This window comes from Triplophysa rosa, linkage group LG17 (genome assembly GCF_024868665.1).
Source record: "Triplophysa rosa linkage group LG17, Trosa_1v2, whole genome shotgun sequence".
NCBI classification, from domain to species: domain Eukaryota; kingdom Metazoa; phylum Chordata; class Actinopteri; order Cypriniformes; family Nemacheilidae; genus Triplophysa; species Triplophysa rosa.
The window spans coordinates 8,045,384-8,068,113 of NC_079906.1; the positions used below are offsets into that span (position 1 = coordinate 8,045,384).

Sequence of the window (22,730 nt, forward strand, 5' to 3'; positions counted from 1 at the left end):
AAACTGCTGAAAAACTGCTGATAGACAGACAGTGTTTTGTTTATGCTCTGAAGGCTGCTTCACAGAGCGCTCTTGTGCAGTATTGCTATGTCCACCTATTCATAAGCACTTTTGGGCTTGTTTGGTCTTAGCTCATAAAGCTAGGCACTTTATGGAGTTTAAAAAGTGGTTTGTTGCAGATATATGAAATTTTTGGTCTTACGAAAAAAAAATTATTTGGATTTTCTTTGCTTATTTGGCCTTGTTTGGTGTTTTTTTCCTGTCAAGATCTACCAAAGGGCTTGTGAGAGCACAGGGCTCAACGCTAAGGATTTTTTCTACTGGCCCGGACGGGCAAGTGATTCCAATTTTCACTGGCCCGCCAAAATTTTCACTGGCCCCACCACAAAAAAGTATTAAATAATATCTAGTTATTTTTTTATATATTTTTTTACCTATGTAATTTTTAATAAAAAGGGTATACTTTGTAGTCTTCACTGTATTCAATATAATATTGATTTAACCTTACTAAAGTTAAAATTTAATCAGTGAAGAGCAGTGAGTGTTTTTTTGTTTTTGTTCTTTGTTGTTTGATGAACAAAACTGAGACGTTTATTATGCTGCTGCCCCTTTAAGAGATGCAGGGATCTTTTATAATGTAACATACGCGCATCTTGTTTCCACATGCGTTTTGTATCCGTAAGACATAATTGATTACTTTTTTAAGGATAATTGGTAATATTGGCATTTTGGCATAATTTTGTGTCGATATGATGTTTTATTAACAAAGTTCGGGAGGAGTACGTGCAGATAACTAACCCGGCTGGCTTGCCATGACCAATCTCACCATGCAGATAATTAACCCGGCTGGCTTTCCATGACCAATCTCACAATCAGATAACTAACCCGGCGGGCTTCCAATAACCAATCTCACCAATAATCTTTTAGCCCGGGAGAAAAACCCCTACAAATAGACAAGACGCCTTACCCTCATTCTCTCTACATTTTCGCAGCATCCCTCCTCCACCCCAACTCCTCACCATTAGCCTATTTTACCGCAGCATAACAGGGGGGAACGACCCGAGTCCGGGCACACACCGGGCTTGGGGCCCTCTCCCCGGACAAGAGGCGAGCGCTCCGAGTTCGGAGGAACTACAGAGCTCGGAGCCCTCTCCCTGGGACAGCACACCAAATACGCATAATATCCGTCCCCCATCTGTAGTTATTATATGGAGGTGAACTCGTGAAATGGCTGATTACGAGTAAGAAGACGTGAAAGAGAACTCAATTCAGTATTCTGCGCGTTGTTTGATGCAGCAATCCGGCCGCGCGTGTATCTCAAACAACACGTGAGAACCGAATCCAGTCCTCTTTTGCATCTTCTTGGAAATATTTAAATAGGCAAGTCTTAAAAACGTACAAATTATAATTTCCCATGACGATACATGACAGTTCTCTCAGCTGGCACGAGGATCTACCATGCTGGCCCCGGGCCATCGGGCAGTCCTTTATGTCGAGCCCTGGAGCAGATTGCGCTTTTTCACCTCACATACAGACGAAGGCATCTCAGTTTGGTTCTGTACAGACAGCATACATTTTTTGTAAATGACTTGTCACCATACCTTTTCTTTCGGTAGTTAATTTGATAGTAGAATGCTCGTCACTCCTATCCTAAATTATACACAGTTCCTAAATTAGTGAACTGTGCATGTGTACAGAACAGGATTGAAGGGAACATTTCGCCCCAAAATAAAAATTCTGTCATCATTTACTCACCCTTCAGTTGTTCCAAATCTGTATACATTTCTTTGTTCCGATGACCCCAGAAAAATATTTGGAAGAATGCTTGTAACAGTTCTTGGCCGCCATTAGCTACCATAGTAGAAAAAATGACAATGGTAGTCAAAAGTGCCCCAGAACTGTTTGCTTTCCTACATTCTTCAAAATATCTTCTGTTGTGTTAAATAAAACAAAATTATATATAAAGTATTTTTCCTACTATGGTAGACAATGGGGTCCATTCTTCCAAATATCTTTCTCTGTGTTCATCAGAATAAAGAAATTGATACAGATTTGGAACAACTTGAGGGTGAGTAAATGATGACAGAATTTTCACTAAAAAGGTGAAGTGACAACAAAATTTAGCAGCAATGTGTATGTGGCCTACCTAATCTAATCCCTAACTTTTAGGGATGCTTTGATACTGATACTGATGAACCAATGCAGTCAAGCATTTGAAAATGATCCAGAATGCAGCTGCATGTCTAGTTTTCAACCAGCCTAAAAGAACCCATTTAACACCCCTCCTGATTTCACTTCACTTGGTGCCAGTTGCCACCCCGCATCAAGTTTAAATCTCTAATTCTCTCCTTTGCTTACTCCATCTTTAATCCTCCTAGTAGTATGGCCTAAACTAACGGTACTGTTTAGCGTGTTGACAAAATGTTTATATGCTCTCCTACTTGTAAGTCGCTTTGGATAAAAACGTCTGCCAAATGAATAAATGTAATGGAAATGTAAATTATACTGGTGTCTGTATCGGGCCCGAAACTAAGCTCATATACTTGTACTCGTACTTGAAAAAATACACAGAAACTTCATGTGCCAAAACTGACTGAAATTTGTGCTTTGAAAGTTTCTGACAAGCACATAAATTTACTTATTCTTAAAGTTTAAATGACTAACTATTCTATTTTTATTAGTCTCACTGTGTTGTGCTTGGAAAATTGCCACCTCACAAAAAAATACAGGTAAAGGGATCAGTATCAGCAAGTACCAGAAAAAATATCGGTACTCATATTTAAAAAATGGTATCAGTGAATCTAGAGGTCATCCGATTGATTGGCCGGCTGATTTTTGGGATTTTTGCATTAATCGGCCGATTGTGCCACAAATTAGGCCGATTAACAGCGAGGTGCATCTGTGAAGCGTTGTTGTGGAACACGCGACGCTGCCTCTTGCGGCAAACAGATTACCACCGGCATAACACTGTGATGTCTCCCCTGCCTTCTAACTTTTTAACTACCTGATAACTTCACAAGAATATGATAAGACTTATTTTTATCCTTCGTTCATAATCCTTCTACCCTTGTATATTTTATTGATTAAATATGAAAATAATTGAGAATGCGAGTAACTCTTTGGAACTTTATTGTTAGCGAGCCTTCAACCACATAGTTTAGGCTACATGTATGCATGGGTACCAAAACCTGGTGACGAGCCCAGCGGCTAAATTATTACAGTAGGCCCCATTGTATAGCTATATAAACACCGACGTTATCAATACTGTTTCTGTACCGGAGAATTTCTCTCCCTCTGAGGCTGTGTGTGAGACGGAGCAACTCGCACTCTGCAACCATGCCTTGTTAAAAGACGAAACTTCTGGCTGAAACATGCACGTTAACTTTCCTGCTTAAATGTGTCTGTGGGTCGACTCTGTTTAAACTTTGTATTAAGAGGCGTTTTGGTCCATCTTTCTATCAAATAGACGAAATAAATGCACACAATTTACATATGAACGTGACCGGGGCAGATAAACAAACAAAGAGATGCGTTTTTTTTCTGCTCTTGGAGCCACGAGACACGCTAAACACTGTAAGTGTGTGTTAGAAATAGGGCTGTGCGATTTGGGGAAAATATCTAATTGCGATATTTTTGACAGACATTGCGATTGCGATTTGATTTGCGATTTTAACTTTTCTAATTCAAGCTTCAATTCAATATTGTTGTGTGGAGCACAGTATGGGTATAGTTACCGTGAAAGAAAACAACAAAAATAAAAACATTTAATTGTTTCCATTAAAACCATTACAAAATTAATTTTTGTAGTGTGCTTTGGGCATTATTCAAATAGGGCTTACTGTTGTTCAATTGGTTCCCAATTTCCAGATTACATCGCACCAATACAATCCAAATACCAGTGTACACTATTATAGTTTCCATTAAAACAAATACAACTCCCATTGTAACCCTTAAATCCATAACATTTTCTATTGTGTTAGTGAATTATTAAAATAGTTCATAGTTTACATAGGCTGATTTATTATTGTTTAAGTATGTGGGATTTTTTAAAACAAGTAAAAAATGAGCTGAATGTTTAATTTCATCCAAGTGAAATTAGCAAAACAGTTAGATAGAATTTACATTTGTTTGAAACGCGGAGCTAGGCGTGAGTTTACACAGGGTGCGCGCGTGCGTCAAGCCTCGTCAATATTGCCAGATGCCCGAGCCGGACTCAAGTACTATAAACGTCATAGGTATGGCGTTATTATAATGACAAATGTCGCGAGCGCATTATTACAAGGCGAGAGCGCATTCTTGTCATACGAGCGCGCGAATCTCTCCGCTCGCACGCCGATTTCCTTTGCTCGTGCACAAAACTGGACGCGCGCTTTCAATTATACGCTGCTCTCTTATGAATTTTCTCTCCTCTCGCTCAGTGAGCGTGTGCGCACTCAAAATGCGTGCCGTGCGTCCACGAATCCTTTGGTACTCTTGCTCTCGAGAGGTCCTCCTGTGTGTTCCAGGCATCATAGGCTGTCAAAAGTAGTCAACCAATCAGGGATAGGCTTCCACGTCGGGCCAATGAAAACGCGACCTCTTAACTACAGTAGGCCTAATTGTTAAAAATGCTTGATGAAAAGAGTTGTTTTTCGTGTTCTTTTCTACAAAAGTGTCATGTTAATGTGTAATTCTTGTAAAATAGTACATTGTAAATTGCTGAGTTTCATTCTTATAAAATCTTTTAATATATAAACCTTTTAATGAGTGGATTCTTGCGTGTGGGTAGGTGGGTGGATGGGGGGCACCATGAGGTCTTAATACGCCTCTGGATCCACCACGTTCTCAGGTAACAATTTTAATATATTTGATGCAACATTATTAATCAAATGTATATTATAAATGAACGGTAAGGGAGCGTTTGGTATATTGCATAGTAGTTCAGTTTTATGCCCTGAACTTCTGGAACACTGAATGCAGAACACTTACAGTGTCTGTCTGCAAACGCATTAAATGCATAACCAAATAGGTATAGAATATTATATGATATTTCCAAATGCTCCAGTGCTATTATTGTTTTGATATGTACCGTTACTTGTAGTAAATATTATTTTAGAATAAAGCTAACTTAAGACACCAATCTAAATTGTTCGGTAATCAATTTAGTACTATTTTGACAATACTATGTTTAGTGTAGGACATGCATGAGGACCACATGAACTTGAGGGTGTTGGCCTGTTTTGTCTGAATAACATGGTAGTTAAACTGACGTTTATATGTAGCCTACAAAGCATCCTAATGCCCCGTTCATTTCTAATACACATTTGACTAATAATGTTGCATCAAATATATTAATATTGTTACCTGAGAACGTGGTGGATCCATCTTGCTTCGTTGAAAACGTCGAGTCACTTTCAACCAATAAGATGCCATGTAAGAGGTCGCGTTTTCATTGGCCCGCCGTGGAAGCCTATCCCTGATTGGTTGACTACTTTTGACAGCCTATAATGCCTGGAACACGCAGGAGGACCTCTCGAGAGCAAGAGTACCAAAGGATTCGTGGACGCACGGAACGCATTTTGAGTGCGCACACGCTCACTGAGCGAGAGGAGAGAAAATTCATAAGAGAGCAGCGTATAATTGAAAGCGCGCGTCCAGTTTTGTGCACGAGCAAAGGAAATCGGCGTGCGAGCGGAGAGATTCGCGCGCTCGTATGACAAGAATGCGCTCTCGCCTTGTAATAATGCGCTCGCGACATTTGTCATTATAATAACGCCATACATTACGAAACAGGCTGTGTATGCGCGTCAAGTTTAAACGGCTCGTCCGCGAGACGCGCAACGCGGGGAAGAGTCGCGCGAGTATGACACAGGCTGTGTGTGCGGTCTTCTGAATTGGACGGTTCTTTAGTATTTATTTGCCTAATGATCGATCTGACTCTGCAGATGCCATAATAACACACACTGTCTCTCTCCTGGCTTCTGTATGTTTTTTTTTTTTAATGACGGACGTTTATGCAGTTGGCTGGGGCAGTGCTGATTAGGCATAATGGAGGTGCGCTCACTCAGTTGGTTAGCAAGAATGCCACTCAAAGCGGGCTTGGAACAGACGCGTTTCCTATTTTTCACATCGCTTCCACATCGCAGCCTCTTGCGATTAGCAAATCGCAACGTCTCACATCGCGATTGCGATTCGATTTCGATTAATCGTTCAGCCCTAGTTAGAAATCTGAAAAGGAGAGAAAACATTCTACTTGCTTGGTACGTTTTTGATCATTAAACCAAACTTTTAAGTCTTCCGCCAAAGTTTAAATCCTGACTTTGCCCCTTGTTTACGCATTATGTCCGTAGGCGGTCTCTTATGGTTGTTTAAACGCATTCGACCACAAGAGCGTCTACTTTCCTGTAGGGCTGCAGCTATCGATTATTTTAGTAATCGAGTATTCTACTGATTTTCCATCGATTAATCGGGTATTCGGATAATAGGTACTTTTTCTTTATTAAAGAGCGATACTAAATATACAAGAGAAAATAAGACAGGTCTCTTAAAATGAACAACTAATTTGTTTACTTTTTAGAAAAATTTACATATTTATTGCTGAAATTGTATACATTAATATCTGTGAAAACTAAACCCATTTAGTACATTACATTGCCATATTACATTCAAAATGCAATATAATACAAATGTATAAATAAGAAACATTAATAAAAATAGAAAGAATAATTTCAAAGGTAAACAACTAACTTCAGCTTATGCATGATGCATTTAGTTTATTATTATTAACTAAATTAGTTTTAGTTTCTTTTTTTACTATTAAATAGTCATATATTTGTCCACATAAAATACCGAGTTAACCGGACTTTTATTTTGGCAGGTTGTCGGAAGATGCTTATTTTCAAACAAACAATAAAATGTTCTTGAAATAAACTCTCAGAGCAACTCTGTAGATGAAGTTCATGTGTTCATGTCCTCATAAAGCGCAGGCGCAGACAAATTCATCATTGAGCATCATGCGTATAGCACGTTAAACTGTGTAGCTCATTCACTCACACACCCAGAACAGACATATGGCATGTGTAAATAACAGGATTCGGCATCCACTCGTCTTCATCTAGTTTGATGGACTCAATGCAGCCGGAAAACAAGTTTCATTGCAAAATAGACTAAAACTAAGTAAAATAGCAGTTCACCATTTCATTAAACTATCACGTATTTATCAGCATGAGAGTTTGTGAACAGACTAAAATGCGTGTGTCTCACGGTGAATGCATGAGACTTGAGAGCCCTGTAACATGAATAGAGTTTAGTGGGCTGTGCGTCAGTAATAACGGTCCGTGGGGAAACGCAGTGCTCCGTGTTTACTGTAGTTAAATGGATTAAACGAAGCTTCGAGGCAACAACAATTGCCTCGATCGTTTTTTGTATTCGAATTACTCGAGTTACTCGAGGAATTGTTTCAGCCCTAGCTGTATCTATCTTTTATAAATGTGATCAAACTAAATACTCTTCGAAGATACAAAATATGCAATACTACTTTATAGGTACTCAAGATTAATATGAGATTGTCAGAAACCGCGTGTGTTAGGGCTGCTTTAAAAGTTTTGAGCAATGTATTATTACTATGAATTATACTACTATCTTGTACCCTGCAATAAACATTTATTCAATCTTTCTCAATCAAGTACACTTAGTTGAAGAGACATGTCTTCAATAAGTGTTTAATTTAAGCAATATTCACTTCTTAGTTAAGTATCACTTCTCATTACTTAATTAGATTTTATGAGATGAAGGTGGAAAAAAGAAAATCGGCCAAAAAAATCGGCCATCAAGCTGCCCTGATTTCTAAAAATCGGCATCGACCTCTAGGTGCATCCCTACTAATTTTAATGCATTGTTGTAAAAGACTGCTTTATATTTTGTAGATTAATAGCTAAATTCTGTGTAAATGTTTTCCTATGGGATGTCATAGCTACTTCCCTAAACACTCTGGGTTTTGAAGCTGTATATATTAAACATTCCAGATGCAAAGGCGTTTCCTGTCAACAAGCGACTGCCAGTCCACTCACCCCAACCAAGATCCTCCTCCTCTCCTTCCTACAGCGTCTTTCTCCCTCTTTTTTGACTCTGCTGGTTATCTGTTTGCCGTCCCCTCCTTCCATGTCACTACTTCGGTCCCCTTTGCGCAACCACACAGATAAGATTTCACTAACACAGCCATATCGAATGTGTTGGACTGTTTGGTAATCTATAGATGTAGGTCAATAGTACTGGTAAATATCTTGCTCTCCGGTTTGCTCTCTGTGTGTTCATTTGTTTGTTAACAAGGTAGATCAAGTCGTTTTGCATGTTACATGAAATGCATTGCAGATTCGGATTCTTGTTTACTGTTTGCGTCTGTGCTACGTGTGTGAACTCTGTTCGTCTCAAAAGTGTTCTTTCAAAAACATTCTTCAGTTATGATGTTTGGTGATTTCCTCAAGCTGTGATTTGAACGCCTAGTCCTTCTGTCAACAAGTGTATGTGCGTGTTTAAGGATTTGTAATAATTACCAAGGACACTAGCCGTGTCTAACCATGCTGTATTCCCTGCAACAGAGTTTGGCTCCGCCTCCTACCCAGATGATATGACATCACTCTGCGGTTACCACAGAAACCAGGGCTCCATTGCAGACGGCTGACAGCCAAGCAGGTGAGTTATTGTTATGGAATTGAAAAACTGCAGACAAAGCACAATTTGATAACTGCACTGGGACGCATGCCGTATACATGTGCATTTACACAGGTATGTGAATGTATTATGAAGCACGTTTTTATTGTGTGTATATTGTGTGTGTTAAAGTCTGTGTGCCCTGCGTGATCCGAGCGCAAACACGTGTGTGTTGGCTTCCAAGAGCGACATGTGTATTGCGTTATGGCTCACTGGATGCTCATTTTGTTTCATGTGTAGTTGTAGTTGCAGACTCGTGCAGGATTTTTATACGCCAGTCTCATTCTCAGTCTGCGCTCTTGATTCAGAAAATTGATCCCTCCCTTCTGGGCAATGTCCAATCATGCTGATTTAATATACCTATACACACAGGCACACACACACACACACACACACACACACACACACACACACACACACACACACACTGATTTATGGTGTGTCAGTAAAGCATTCGATGTGCTCTTGTGATCTCTGTATCTGCCAAGGCAAAGTCCACAGCAGTGGAGAGGAAAAGAGCATTTTTCTTTGGGTTTTTGAAAACACCCCACCGCAACAAGATTTTTGAGGACTGTTTTTTTGGTCGTATAAAATGAAGAACAATCTGAAAAGACCATATCATATCTGAAAAGACCAATTCGTATCTTTTATTTTTTAATAGTTAACGTTTTTATTTATTTATTTAATATTTCATTCTTACCGCCATTCCAGCATATAAGGGTATATTTATGGCGAGAACTAGTCAATCTATGCGCAAGTCTGTTCTATACACAAATCGATCTATGCCAGGGGAGGTCAGGGGAGGGATCTATATGTCAGCGCACTAACCATATCATATCTACTAAGACCATATCTCTGTAGGAAAAATCGTTTTATAAGTTTCTTCGTTCTGTTGAACACAAAAGAAGATATTTTGAAAAATGTAGGACAGCAAACAGTTCTGGGGCACTTTTGATTACCATTGCAATTTTTCCTACTATGGTAGTCAATGATGGCCAAGAACTGTTTAGTTACAAGCATTCTTCCAAATATCTTTCACTGTGTTCTTTGGAACAAAGAAATGTATACAGATTTGTCTCAAGGGTGAGTAAATGATGACAGAATTTTTATTTTTGCGTGAACTGTCCCTTTAAAATAAAATTGATTCAATTCATTATCACCTAACTGTGGATTTGTTCTCGTCTTAGGTGGTGTGATGGCTGCCCAGGTGGAGTTTGATGCTGGGCGGCCAAGTATGGTTGGGAGTCGTCTGCACCTCAGCCCTCTCATTGACTCTAGCAACAAGAGCTTAGTGGAGGCTTCTGGTGGCCCACAGGGGTCGCTTATTATTCCCTCAGAGCCTAGCAAACCTGTCCCAGGCCCCAAACCCAGATTGACCCCTAAACCTTTCACTGTGGAAAAAAATCTTACTATACGCCCTATTTTTGCTCCTAAACCACAGCCGAAACCTAAACCTGAATCCACACAACTAGCTCCCCACAAGCCAGACCCACCAAGCACACCTAAACCACAGCCAGCCGGTAAACCCAATCTACCATCCACAAATTCATATCGGCCTGAATCCTTTGCCTTTAAAACAGGTCCGAAGACAAGCGCAGGACAAACAAACAAACCGGTGGCACAGCCCTTTAAACCAGCACCTACTATTGCCTCTACGGATTTGAACAAATCAAGGCCGTCCCCAAGTGGAGATGTACTGAGAAGAACAAGTTTTGGATCCACACCAGCTCGACCCAAAACTGATGTTCAGGCCTCAACTCCTGGTGCTGAATGGCCCTTTGCATCCCGAAATAAAACACCTGGCCCGTCAATCACTCGTGCTAAATCAATGGGCTTCCTAACAGAGATTGGGCAGAATTTTGAGAATACTAAAGAGGACACCGGTGCCAAGGATGAGAGTTCTCCTGCTGTTCTTCGGCCCCAGTCGAAAGGTTCAAGAGCCCGACCGGTTTCAGCTGTGTTCCCTCCAAACCCTACTCAATCTGAGTCCCTCACTCCTGCTCCTCGCTGGGTAGAAAGACGGCCACTTTCCTCTGATCTTACTTCAAAGTTTGAGTCAGTTGGGTTGTTCCTACACCGCCGACCTGGTAAAGAGGACAGCAAAGAAAACACTCCAGAAACAACAGAAGGTGTTGGAGCTGTAAGTCCGAGAGAGAAAGAAAAGATAGAAGGGCACAATAATCCCCCTGTGCCTGAGAAAAGAAGTCAAAAGACAGAACTAAGAGACACAGACTCTAAACCTGAGGACACAGGAGAAAGCAGTATAAAGAGGCGCATCAGTTTGCTCCTGGATTCTTCTTTATCTTTCTCGGTAGCACGTGTGGATACTCAAGGGACAGAGCCTCATTCACCGGTGCTGGCGGTCTCTGATACTGATGGTGCTGTGGGGGTGAAACAGCGAATCAAAGAACTTACTGAAGAAGTGCCTACTACGCTGTCACCACCCCAGAAGCCACAATTTAGGCCACGCAGTCTACTATCTGACCGTACTAAAAGGTAAGGTCCAGCAGTTTGTCATAATGAAAATGTTATTTTTCATATATTCATACATTCATACACTGCCCGTCCAAAAAAAGTCACACACACTAATATTTTGTTGGACCGCCTTTAGCTTTTATTACGGCACGCATTCGCTGTGGCATTGTTTCGATAAGCTTCTGCAATGTCCAAAATGTTTTTTCCCATCCAGAGTTGCATTCATTTTTTGCCAAGATCTTGTATTGATGATGGGAGAGTCAGACCGCTGCGCAAAGTCTTCTCCAGCACATCCCAAAGATTCTCAATGGGGTTAAAGTGTGGACTCTGGTGGCCAATCCATGTGTGAAAATGATGTCTCATGCTCCCTGAACCACTCTTTCACAATTTGAGGCTGATGAATCCTGGCATTGTCATCTTGGAACATGCCCATGCCATCAGGGAAGAAAAAAATAATTAATGGAATAACCTGGTCATTCAGTATATTCAGGTAGTCAGGTGACCTTATCTTTTGGGCACATAACGTTGCTGAACCTAGACCTCCAATCCAATGGGAGGCTCTTACTTATTTGCTTAGTTGAATCCAGGTGGTGACTTTTTTTGGATGGGCAGTGTATATGAATATATCACATTCATATATTCATATTTTTGTTAATAAGTATGCACTGAACATTTAATATTATGCACAGACATTCTTATTTGAAAGTCTTAGTAAGTGCAATGTTTGTTAAAATAGTTTTGGTCTGAATATATTGGATGTGTTGAATAATTTCGTATTGGTTCTCTCTTAATTCCTGACACAGACACATTTTAGCACTTGTAGATGTGCATTAGGTGTGGAAATGATGATTTATGCATTTTATCATTTTCAGGCTGACAGAATTACTCATTCAGCTCTGCTCTGCAAACTTTAATGCTATTCTCATCAACACTACACAAAAATATTTACGCAGATAAATTGTAATGTCAGCATTCTCAATTCACAGTAATTGACTAATACCGGTTGCTTCTGTCAAGATCCTTTAATAGTAAACTCCAAATGCAGAAAGCCGGGCCACAAAGAAAAACAGCATTTTGGTGGTATTCATACAGACTGGCATTATGAGCTCATCTCATACATATAATTATTCTGAAATGACAAATGACAGCATTTGTTTCTAATTAACTTTGTTTACAGATTTGAGGCAGAGCATGATGGCCTTAGTTCCAGTGAGTCCAAAGATCCCCAGGAGGTTAAGGAAGATCTCAGCAAGAAGGTATAAGAGTGTAAACCAATGCAATTAATTATACTGCTGAAAGCATCTTTACAGGTGCAGTAAAGCACACCCTATGTACCTGAGAGTTTCAAAGTTCAGAAACACATCTAATTTTTTAATTCTTATCAACTTATTATTGAACAGTATTACAAACAACAGCACAGTATAAACAGTTATAGGTCAAAACTACATTTCTTTTAAGATAAGTAGAAGTGAGTACAACTCACAATGTACGTATGTATGTGTATATACTCAACTAGTCACCATAAATGTTTGGTAAAGTTAAACCTTTTTTTACATTTATTTAAAGAATAAGCTACACAGGCTCTTAGACATTTGAAATAATAACTGCACTACTGCAGTTAGAACCAGAAACCTTGTAAAAAAGAAAGATACTTTTTTTCTTGTGAGGGAGAGTGAGACAGGAAAAACAAATGAGGTTGAAAAAGACACTTCTGATGTCACTGGAGGTGCGGCATTCCAAAGGCGTGTAACCTGAGTTGTAGCGTTAGTCATATTGTAATTATGAAACATGCACTCTTCGAATGGAGGGGGTGAAAAAAGGTCAGTTTGTGAGCGAAAAAAACTCTTTGATTATGGCCCCTTCATGCCCCACCCTGCATTATGAGTTTTGACAAAGAGCATACAGATCCCATTTCACTGTTCTCAGACATGCTCCTCTCCCTTTTTGTTTGTTTTTGATGTTTGGGTCTGTCTCTTTTCAGTACTTTCTCAGTTTATTATACTCATTTATTATTTGTTACAATTGTTATGTATTTGTTGTTTTCATTTGTCCTTATGTTTCAGTTATCCCTTTTTAAAACCCTTCTTTTTAAATTTTAAAAGTCATTTTGCTTGTTTGTTTATTCAAAGGATGCATTGCATTCTGTCTCCAACTTTCTTGATTTGCTCTTTTTTTTGTTTTATGCATTTTTTCTGATTCACTGTCTCTGCTAATGCATTTAGAATTTTCTGTAAATGAGCTGAAGGCATATATTCTCTTCTTTAGTTTGCTTCCAAATCAATATTAGCATCTCCTGTACACAGATGGCCCACTGTGATTATAGCTCATATCTGTGTAAAGGACATGTTTTTAATACCATACCAGTCTGTGAAAGCAATAATTAAATATGGGGTTGTCAAGGGCTGTTTCTTTAAAGAACAGAGTTGTCAACAGATTTTACCTTGTGCACCTGAAAGTCTCAAATCTTGCTTCCAGCCTATAAATTAGGCAGTTTGGTACTGACTTAGGAAAGGGGAAAACAAGGAGAATATCAATAAATCCAAATGGTTTACAATACTTCTAGAATTCTTCTAACGAACAGTATGTTAAAAATGTGCTGTATTCTGTTTTGTAGTTCTCCAGTATTGAAGGACAAACAGAAAACAAACAGGAAACCAGCAAGTTATCATCACATGGTGTTCAAGACCTGCCCACCCACTCTTTAGATAGTGATGGCATGCAAACGGTACGAGCAGCTATGTTTGAGCATGTGGTGGAGAGGCATAGTGTTCAAGTGATGGAAGATTTCAACTCACAAGGCACAGCACAGCAGCAAAGCACAGTTAAACCCACACCCAGGCGAAACCACTCTTTGCGGATTCGAGACAATACCTTTAAAGCACTTGAAGATGATGATCCTGGTAGTTTGGTCAAAGCAACATACAGAGAGCGAATTTCCCCTCTTAGCTCTGTACGTGTAGAACATGTTGTTGACACCGTGGCTTCGTTTGAAGAGAGCTGTGCTGTTAGTGAGTCTCTACCAACAGCTCATCTGGAGGACCGAGCTCTCGCCCTTCGTTCACGTCGATCAGGTTCTCAGGAGAAAGAGGATAGACCCACCCTCGAGATGAATAACCTGCTAACAAATAAAGAGAGCACATCTGCAGCCTCTTTGATAGAGGCACGCAATCCTCGCTACCTCAGAGTGGGTGCGCTGCAGAAATGGAATGTAACAGATGTGGACAGGGCGATAGAAACTGAAAGAGAACAGCAAAGAGAAATGGTGAGAAAGATGGAAGAAGAGATACAAAAGCAGATGGAAGTGCACATGGCTGCGACAGCAGCCTTGGAGGAAGAGGAGGAAGATAGTGCAACAGTAGGGTTAAAACCAATAGAAGCACAAAGAGAAAGGGAGAGGGAACAAGAGGAAGTTGCAGCACCAAAGCGGCCCAAGATGCTGGACCACGAAGAGCATGCAAATAAACCTAGAGCCACATACTTTGCTCTGACTGGTCAGATTCACGAGACTGTTCACCAAGGTGAGAGAGTAAATGAAGAAGATATCTTTGAGAGAGGTAAACAGGCAATGGTGGGTGGAGAGGACAGAGGGATGAAGAAGGAGGTGCCATACGATGATTTCACTGTTAGAACTGGGCAGTGGGCTTCTCAGAATCCATTTGCTCCATTTAAAAGAAATCCTTCACTAGATGCTGCAATGCATAAAGAGGTGGCGGAAGAACTACATATACATGACACACAAAGAATCGATCACAGATTACAAGACAAAGAACGACACAGAGCAACCAAGGAAGAGATGGAAAAAGAGAATCAAAGATTAGCAGAGTTTGAAAAGATGAAAGAATTGGAAAGGCTGCAAGAAATAAAACAGAGAGAGCTGCAGATCGAGAAACAAAGGGAAATTGAGAAAAGGAGACAAATAGAGATGCAGAAAGAGATAGAGAGACTAAAACAATTGGAAAGACAAAGAGAGCAAGAGAGAGAAATACAGATGGAGTTGGAGAGGCAAAGGGAAATAGAACGACTGAAACGAGAAAAGGAACGACAGAAGCAAATGGAATATGAGCGAATGAAGGCTGCAGAAAAAGAGCTTGAGCTGCAGAGAGAGTTTGAAAGGAAACGTCAAAAAGAGTTTGAGCGTGAGAAGGAGAGAATGCTTGACCAGGAGAAACTTAGGCTTCGAGAATTTGAAAAACGGAAAGAGATGGAAAGAGAAAGAGAGAGACAGATAGAGTTAGAAAGACAGAGGGAAGTTGAAAGACAAAAGCAGAGAGAACTTGAAAAACAACAAGAAATTGAGAGGCAGAAGGAGTTAGAAAGACAAAGGGAATTGGAGAGGCAGCGTGAGTTGGAGAAACAGAGAGAGATGGAAAAAGAAAGACAGAGACAATTGGAAAGACAGAGAGAACTAGACAAACAAAGGGAGCTAGAGAGGCTGCGGGATCTGGAGAGACAACTGGAGATGGAAAGACAGAGGGAGATGGAGAGGCAGAAAGAACTTGCAAGACTGAAACAGACAGAGATGGAGATTGAGAGGTGGAAAAAACAGAAAGCAGAGGAGAGGGAAAGCAAGAAAGAGCTGGAAGAGCTTGAGAGTATCAAGGAGCTTGAGAGACAACAACTTCTTGATTTTGAGCTGCAGAGACAGCGTGAAAGGCAACTCCAGCAAGAGCAAAGGAAATACAGAGCAAAAAGAACAAAGGAACTAGAGGGGGAGAGAAAGCAGCAAGCTGAACGTCAGAGGGGAGCTGAACGATGGGCGGAAGTAGAGCAAGAAAAAAGAACAGCTACATCTCCACTTCGGCCCAAGGTTCTAGATCTGGACCAAGTCTCTTTGGGTGCTCGGACTGGTCGAGATGAGAATAGTCCAACAGCCAGATGGAAGCAGCCATCACTTCGTCCTGATGAGGTTTACAGACCAGCCATCTTAGACATAGACTCATTCAAAAGTCAAACCCAACCTGATAGTTTAACTGGTAAAGTGACTCATGGTCGTCCGCAATCTACACAGCTGAATCTTTCCCAGCCTCACACAGCACCTCAAGGTCAGTCGCTTCCACAATTCCACCCTCAGTCTCAGGCTTTCTTACATCCCTCCCCTGCAGAACGCATGAGAATTCAACTTCCTCCACCTCTGCAACCCCAAATTCTTCACCAAAACCAACAGAATTTACAGCCCTTAAATACAGAAAGACCTAAGTCCCAACCTCATTCACTGACCGAGACCTCAGATTGGGCATTTTTTGCTCGGCAGCCCAGCTCTGCTTTGCCCCAAGCACAAACTAATGTTTGGGGAAATAAAGAGCTGGCTGTAGATGAGCCTCTTTGGGTATCAGCCACAGAAGGTTCCCGAAGGCCTATTAGCACCAGACCCGCCAGCCTTGAGCAACAACTTTTGCGTCCAGAGGAAAGAGGTTTAGGTACTATTTTGACACCAAATTCAGCCACTGCCATGTCACCTGTGTTTACCCCCATACAGCAGACTTCTCTTGCAGCCCCCTTGATTGCCATTCAGACTCCTGCGCAATCAAACCTTTGGCCTCCTGCAACCCCTATCCTGAACACAGAGAGAAGCTGGACTTCAAGCGGGTCGTTGGCCCTTTCTCCTGCAACACCATTAGTTGGAAAAGACACCTTTGTGCCCGGTAGTCAAAATGTGACCTCTGTGACTGATCCTACATGGAGCCCAAACTGGGAGCTGGTATCCCAGGGTCAGAAAGAGAACCATGCACCGCATACAGACAAAGGACAACAGGTAAGAAAAAATGCTTTCATGGATACAAATGCAATTCCACTTTATGGTTTTTCTTGGGATACTGGTTTTGATTTCTTCCTGACTGACAACCAATGCACATTAAGCGAAAACCAATAAGATTAAAACATTTATCTACAGTTTAATTTGATTAGTATAAAAAAATGAAGAATTATAAGAAAATGAGTATCTTTGACCCATTAAAAATACCAGCAAATGTTCTTTTATTTATTAAAAGGTTTTCTTTTTACGTAACATTTGCAAAACAACAGCATAAAGAATAACATAACATGAAGAGTCCCACATTGGTGAGACATAATGAACGTTTAAACACAGTTTAACTGTTTCTACAGTTTAAAATGAGCAGTGCGTCAACACACTAGACAAGCTCAGATGTATATATATGCATATGTGATGATCTTTTGGCGTTATATTCTCCAGTATCTATATAAAACGCCAAACATGCTTCATTCATCTTTCGCGTTGCTCACTGCGTTCGTCTAAAAAAGTGAACTAATTAAAAGAAACTGCAACAACACGGGCTATATTCTTCCTCTCCGGCTCTCTTTATTCACTGCAGGTTTACTACCGACCCCTAATGGGAGCAGCCTAATTAACACTTTGTTACTTTTTTAACCGATTGTACTAGTCGATCAAAATTCTCACTATAGATTAATGATTAAGTGTTTAATTATATTTATCACTTGACTTTTCATCTGTTTTGTTCGTTGTCTTTTGATGTAGTTTGAAAGTGACTTCTTCTTTCTGTTTGTGTAGAAACGTTCAAGGAGTATGTGTCGAAAGTCTGATCTGTCAAAAGTCTATTTTGATGATGGCCCTCTTGTCCATGTGAGAACTCGCAGAAGTCGGAGCGCACACAGAGAAAAATGTGGAGAGAGCTCGGTACGTATGAGCTCAATTTTGAGCAACCAAAATTCCCCAAAAGTACACAAATGTTGTCGATTTCACACACATGTTCACATCAAATTTGCACCTACTAGCATAGCAGTTTTTGAAATTTAGGAAGGTTGTCTGTTCTCTCAATTAGGCACTGCATTACGCTGGCATTACTGCTGCATGCTCGTCCTTTAAATATGGATTTATTGATGTGGTCCCTTCAGAGCAAACATACATATCAAGACATAAAATATTGTCAGAAGGCTATAAAAGTATAGAGAGCAATTTTTGCATGTATTGCCTAGTCCTACTTTGCACATGGACCAGCATACAGCATACATAACAGTTCTTTGCCATGTTCTAATGGAAATTGTACAAAAACAAAAGGAGAGATTGCTTGGTCGGTTTCGATGATGTCACCAGCATTCATAGTCCAGATGTTGGAGGAGCTCCCTGACAATTTGAAAAACAGCTGTCATATGACCCTTTCTGGCATGATGTTTACCCAAATCTGATGGAGTTATAGGCTTGTTTAAGATCATGTTGAAAAGTCGATAGATGTTTGTACTTATTTTTCTACTGTCGGGTTTGGAGGCTAAACCAAGCTTATGCTTTTGTGTGTGAGAAAGTGGGCGGTGCAGGAATGCAGTCAGAACGAATAAAGGGCATGTCTCAAAAGTTACTGTGTAATAGCAGAGCTATTGTTTTTAACACTTTCTCCTATAATGGTGACTTATAGAAGTCAATATAAGACTGTTGTAGACAAAACAGTCCTGATCATGTTTGTGTAACTAAGTGTAAAGTTCATATGTAAAGCTGGGTTATCTCACAGTTTCTGCATTGTGTAATAGATTTCTTGACTTGATTTTGAAGAAGCGGAGTTTTCTGTAAAAAGAAAGGACTTTCAAGCAGGCTTGTTTACGCACGGCAGTTATTGGAGTTTGTAAAGTTCATTTGAATGTATATGTATTGCCATCTACTGTATGAATTGTGTTATTACATCATTATTACCGTTGACAATTTAGCTTCAGCAATAAAATGTGTGGCTGATCTGATCTTTTGTTAAATCCTCTTCCCTTTAATTTTGATCGAAACTTCTGTATTGAAAACTGTAGTTTTCAATAGATATTAAGCAAAAAAATAAAAGCTTTTTTAATTTGAATTTTTTAATGTTTAATCGAATGCTGTTTAAAAGCTTGTTTGTTTATATATATTGGTGTTTTTCAGTGTTCAGTGTGGGTGTCTGCTTGTGGTCTTGAAGAGGAAGCTTGCTATCTCTCTCTCTCTTTCACTCTCTCAGTGTTGGTCATCATATAGGAAGAGTCATTTTGGCATCACTGTGTGCTCACGATTACAGGAAGAGAGAATTACTGCATGAAGATGTAGAGAGAGGTTTACAACGTTTCAAATATGAAAAGTGAGGAAAGATTTTAAGATATTCGATTAGGCTGGCTTGGTAGAAAGATCTGCTTTAGAGAAATATGGCTTATCACATCTTTTCTGACTGCTGTTGGTGGCTTTGGGTAAGCATACTTTTTTACTTGTACAACAAACCACAACACATAAAACGGTTTTCAAGAGATGGGTATAGACTTAAAAGTGAAGAACCTACGCTTAGATTTCTGAGTGACTCTGCTAACTTCTCATCTTTGATGATCAGCTAGCATAGAATCTAGGTATTAAGCTTTTGTTACTGAACTTTTGACAAGTTTGACTTGCACTGAGAATCTTAAAAATAATTGTGTTGCAGTCTTTTAGTGGGTTTACTGGTGAAGTTGTTTCTTCCTCTGAGAAATGAGTATTGTTCTGTTCGAAATTTTTATCTTCACGTGACTAAGGTTAGGCCACTGCATAAGCTTCCTGTTGTGAAAATAATTGCTTTTAATTTCCTGAAAATAAATCTGATTATGTGTTTCTTTTTATTAACTGCCCAGGGGAAGATGCCCTTTTTAAAGCGGATGTAACACACACAGTTTCTGCCAATCTCATATGAATCTTGAGTATCTATAGAGTAGAATTGCATACTTCGTATCTTCGAAGAGTCTTTAGTTTGATCACATTTATAAAAGACAGATACAGCTGTACGATTATTTCCGAAAACAGGCGACCTCATGAATGCATGTGGGGGGGGGCGGAGCTAAATCACGAGCACACAATGCATCATCGCATTGTCCCTGCATAACTGTTGATTCATATAAGTTCATGTGGTCTACCTTATGCACGTACACGCCAATTACCAACAAAACACAGACATATGACTCAGTTTTACTTACCGCGTACGGTTCATGACCGGCACCTTTTAGTGCTGGGACCGCTCCATCTATCAGTTTCAAACGATCTCCAAATCCAGCGTTTTATCCACCGTTTATATAACATCCATCCAGTGTTGGGTGTAACTAGTTACTAAGTAATTAGTTACTGTAATTAAATTACTTTTCTTTTGAAAAAGTAAAGTAAGGGATTACTCTAATTTTTTCTATAATTTAATTCGTTACTTCTGATGTAATTAAACTATATACTTTGTGTAATATTTGTGTGTGCAATAGTGGAATTAACATCAAAATTCAAAGTCCTTAAAGTGCTTTAATGTATTATTCTTCTCATCTTGTAATACTTTGGTCAGTTAATACTACTTTATGTAGTTTTATATTATTTATTTGAATGAATTAAAAGAGCCGTTTCATGTCTATCCTTGAATCACTTAACTAATCAAGGTTGATGTTGGATATAGAAAGTAATTAGTAATAAGTAATTAAATACTTTTCGGAGAGAGTAATTTGTACAGTAATCTAATTACACTGTTGAATATGTAATTAGTAACTAGTAGTTAATTACTTTTTCAGAGTAGCTTGCCCAACACTGCATCCATCACTGAAATGCCGTGAACAAACAAAAATAGCTGAACTTTGCGAACGCAGTGCTCTCTCTCTCTTGCTCCAGCTGGTTGACGTGTGCGCATGCTCCTTCTCCTGCTCTCATTGGTTGACACGTGGGCGTGGCCTTTCTTCTCGCTCTGGCGGGTCGACGCATGGGCGTGCTTTTCACCTCCCCCCCCCCTTTAAAAAAAGGCAGAGGTAAAAAATTTTTTTTTTTGTATTTTCCAATGGTGTTTTGGGTTAGATTGGAATAACGTGAAATACTTAAAGACTTCAATTCTTCTGTGATTTCTGTTATGGTGTTAGAAATATGTCATTAGGGCGAATTAGATTAATAGAACACTTTTTGCCATTTATCTCAATGTCAACCTGTATTAAGCCTACTTTTTGCTTGCATTGTGCTAATAACAGCCAGCACCAAGTTTTCGGGTAACAATAAATAGTTTTCTGATTACATCACAGGGTTTTTATTTCCATAGAGACCAAGCAAAACTGTTAAGGCAGTTTTCAAAGTTAAATTTTTTTTCGGGATGTATGTTATTAGTTTTGTGTACTTGTCTAATCTCAAAAGAGCTTTGTAAGCATTGTTCTGTATAAAAGAACCACACCATGCTACAGTTAACTTATTTTATGTGTCCAGAATGAATATTGTGTTTGTAAACAGATTGTGTCATCATTTCCTAAAACAAAATTACCATTAAAGAATAGGTTTTAAGCAAAGAAATCTAATTCTTCAACACAGCTTTTGCTGTGTAATAAGAGCAGTGAGCAAACACTATCAGTCAGAATATCAGGCCAATGTCACGGCACTATGTCATCATACTATTGGTTGGTCTTCATCTTACTATTGTTTAAATGCTCACACAACCTGATCAATCAAAAGCTAAACTGCCTGCTTGTGTTGTACTTTCTTCCCAAGCTTGTGAATAGTGTAATTGTCATAATTTATGCGAGAGAGGATGAGGTGTTGTCACAGAGAGGAAGTAGTGTTAGTCAGTCTTCCGGTATGGACCATGTGTGGTTTTTAATAGAATTACTCGTTATCTTGATAAAGCCGATGTGATGAGATGAGATATGATACAGTACAGTAATACCTGTGATTGTAATTATTTATATATATTTAACCCTTGCAGTTTGTTGGAACTGTATGTTAGATAGGATTAAGGTTTGCACTGCATTGATAAAACAACAAGGCAAGCACACAACACACTATCTGAGAAGTGATTATTTATTTTTAAGTTCATTAATAAAAAATCTAATTTTGTCTCATTCCAGGACAGATTAGAGCTTGTGTCAAAGTTTAGTAACACTGGCTCAACAGAACCCTGGACAGGGTTTAGATTAAGCCAGAAGTAAGGCTTTTTAGGATATTTAGGAAGTTTTTACAAACATGCCCTACAAACAAACATTACTGGTGTTCATATTGAGACAAAACAATTAAGATAGTTCTAAAATTTATTTTAGTCTGGCACTAGGCTTAAACCCTGTCTGGAAAACCACCTCTTAGTGTTTATAGCTACCTACTTTCATACTGTATGACACATTTCCTGTTGGGGTCAGCATGATCAAAGATAATAGATATTGAAGTGATAGTTCACCCCAAAAAAACATTTACTCACCCTCAGATTGTTCCAAACCTGTATAAATTTCCTTGTTCTGCTGAACACAAATGAAGATATTTGGAAGAATGCCAGTAACCGATCAGATCTCGTCCCCCATTGTCTGCCATAGTAGGGAAAATAAATACTATGGGAGTCAATGGGGGAAGAGATCTGCTCGGTTCGTTTGTGTTTAGCAGAACAAAGAAATTTATACAGATTTGGAACAATCTGAGGGTGAGTAAATGTTAACAGAATTTCATTTTTGGGTGAATTATAACTTTAACAAGATGCACCACTGCTATTATTATGTATAGGAGGGGATTGCAATGCACAATATGGTCGCTCTAGTGATGGAAGACCCACTTTTCAGTAAAAAGAGCCAATCGGTAACTGATGAAGACATTTTTTGGGGCTGGGGTTTCATGAGGCACTTACCGAACTGTG

At 39.5% G+C, this 22,730-nt stretch overlaps 1 protein-coding gene across 1 annotated transcript in view; it reads left to right on the forward strand.

Annotated features, from left to right (window-relative positions):
* Nucleotides 1-22,730, forward strand: part of si:ch73-138n13.1 (capping protein-inhibiting regulator of actin dynamics) — a 49,901-nt gene that overhangs the window by 5,625 nt on the left and 21,546 nt on the right. Inside the window, exons 2-6 of the mRNA XM_057356070.1 lie at nucleotides 8,577-8,670; nucleotides 9,876-11,184; nucleotides 12,341-12,419; nucleotides 13,778-16,915; nucleotides 17,690-17,815. Coding sequence (XP_057212053.1) covers nucleotides 9,884-11,184; nucleotides 12,341-12,419; nucleotides 13,778-16,915; nucleotides 17,690-17,815 — 4,644 coding nt within the window. The 5' untranslated portion in view covers nucleotides 8,577-8,670; nucleotides 9,876-9,883. The remainder of the gene's footprint in view (nucleotides 1-8,576; nucleotides 8,671-9,875; nucleotides 11,185-12,340; nucleotides 12,420-13,777; nucleotides 16,916-17,689; nucleotides 17,816-22,730) is intronic.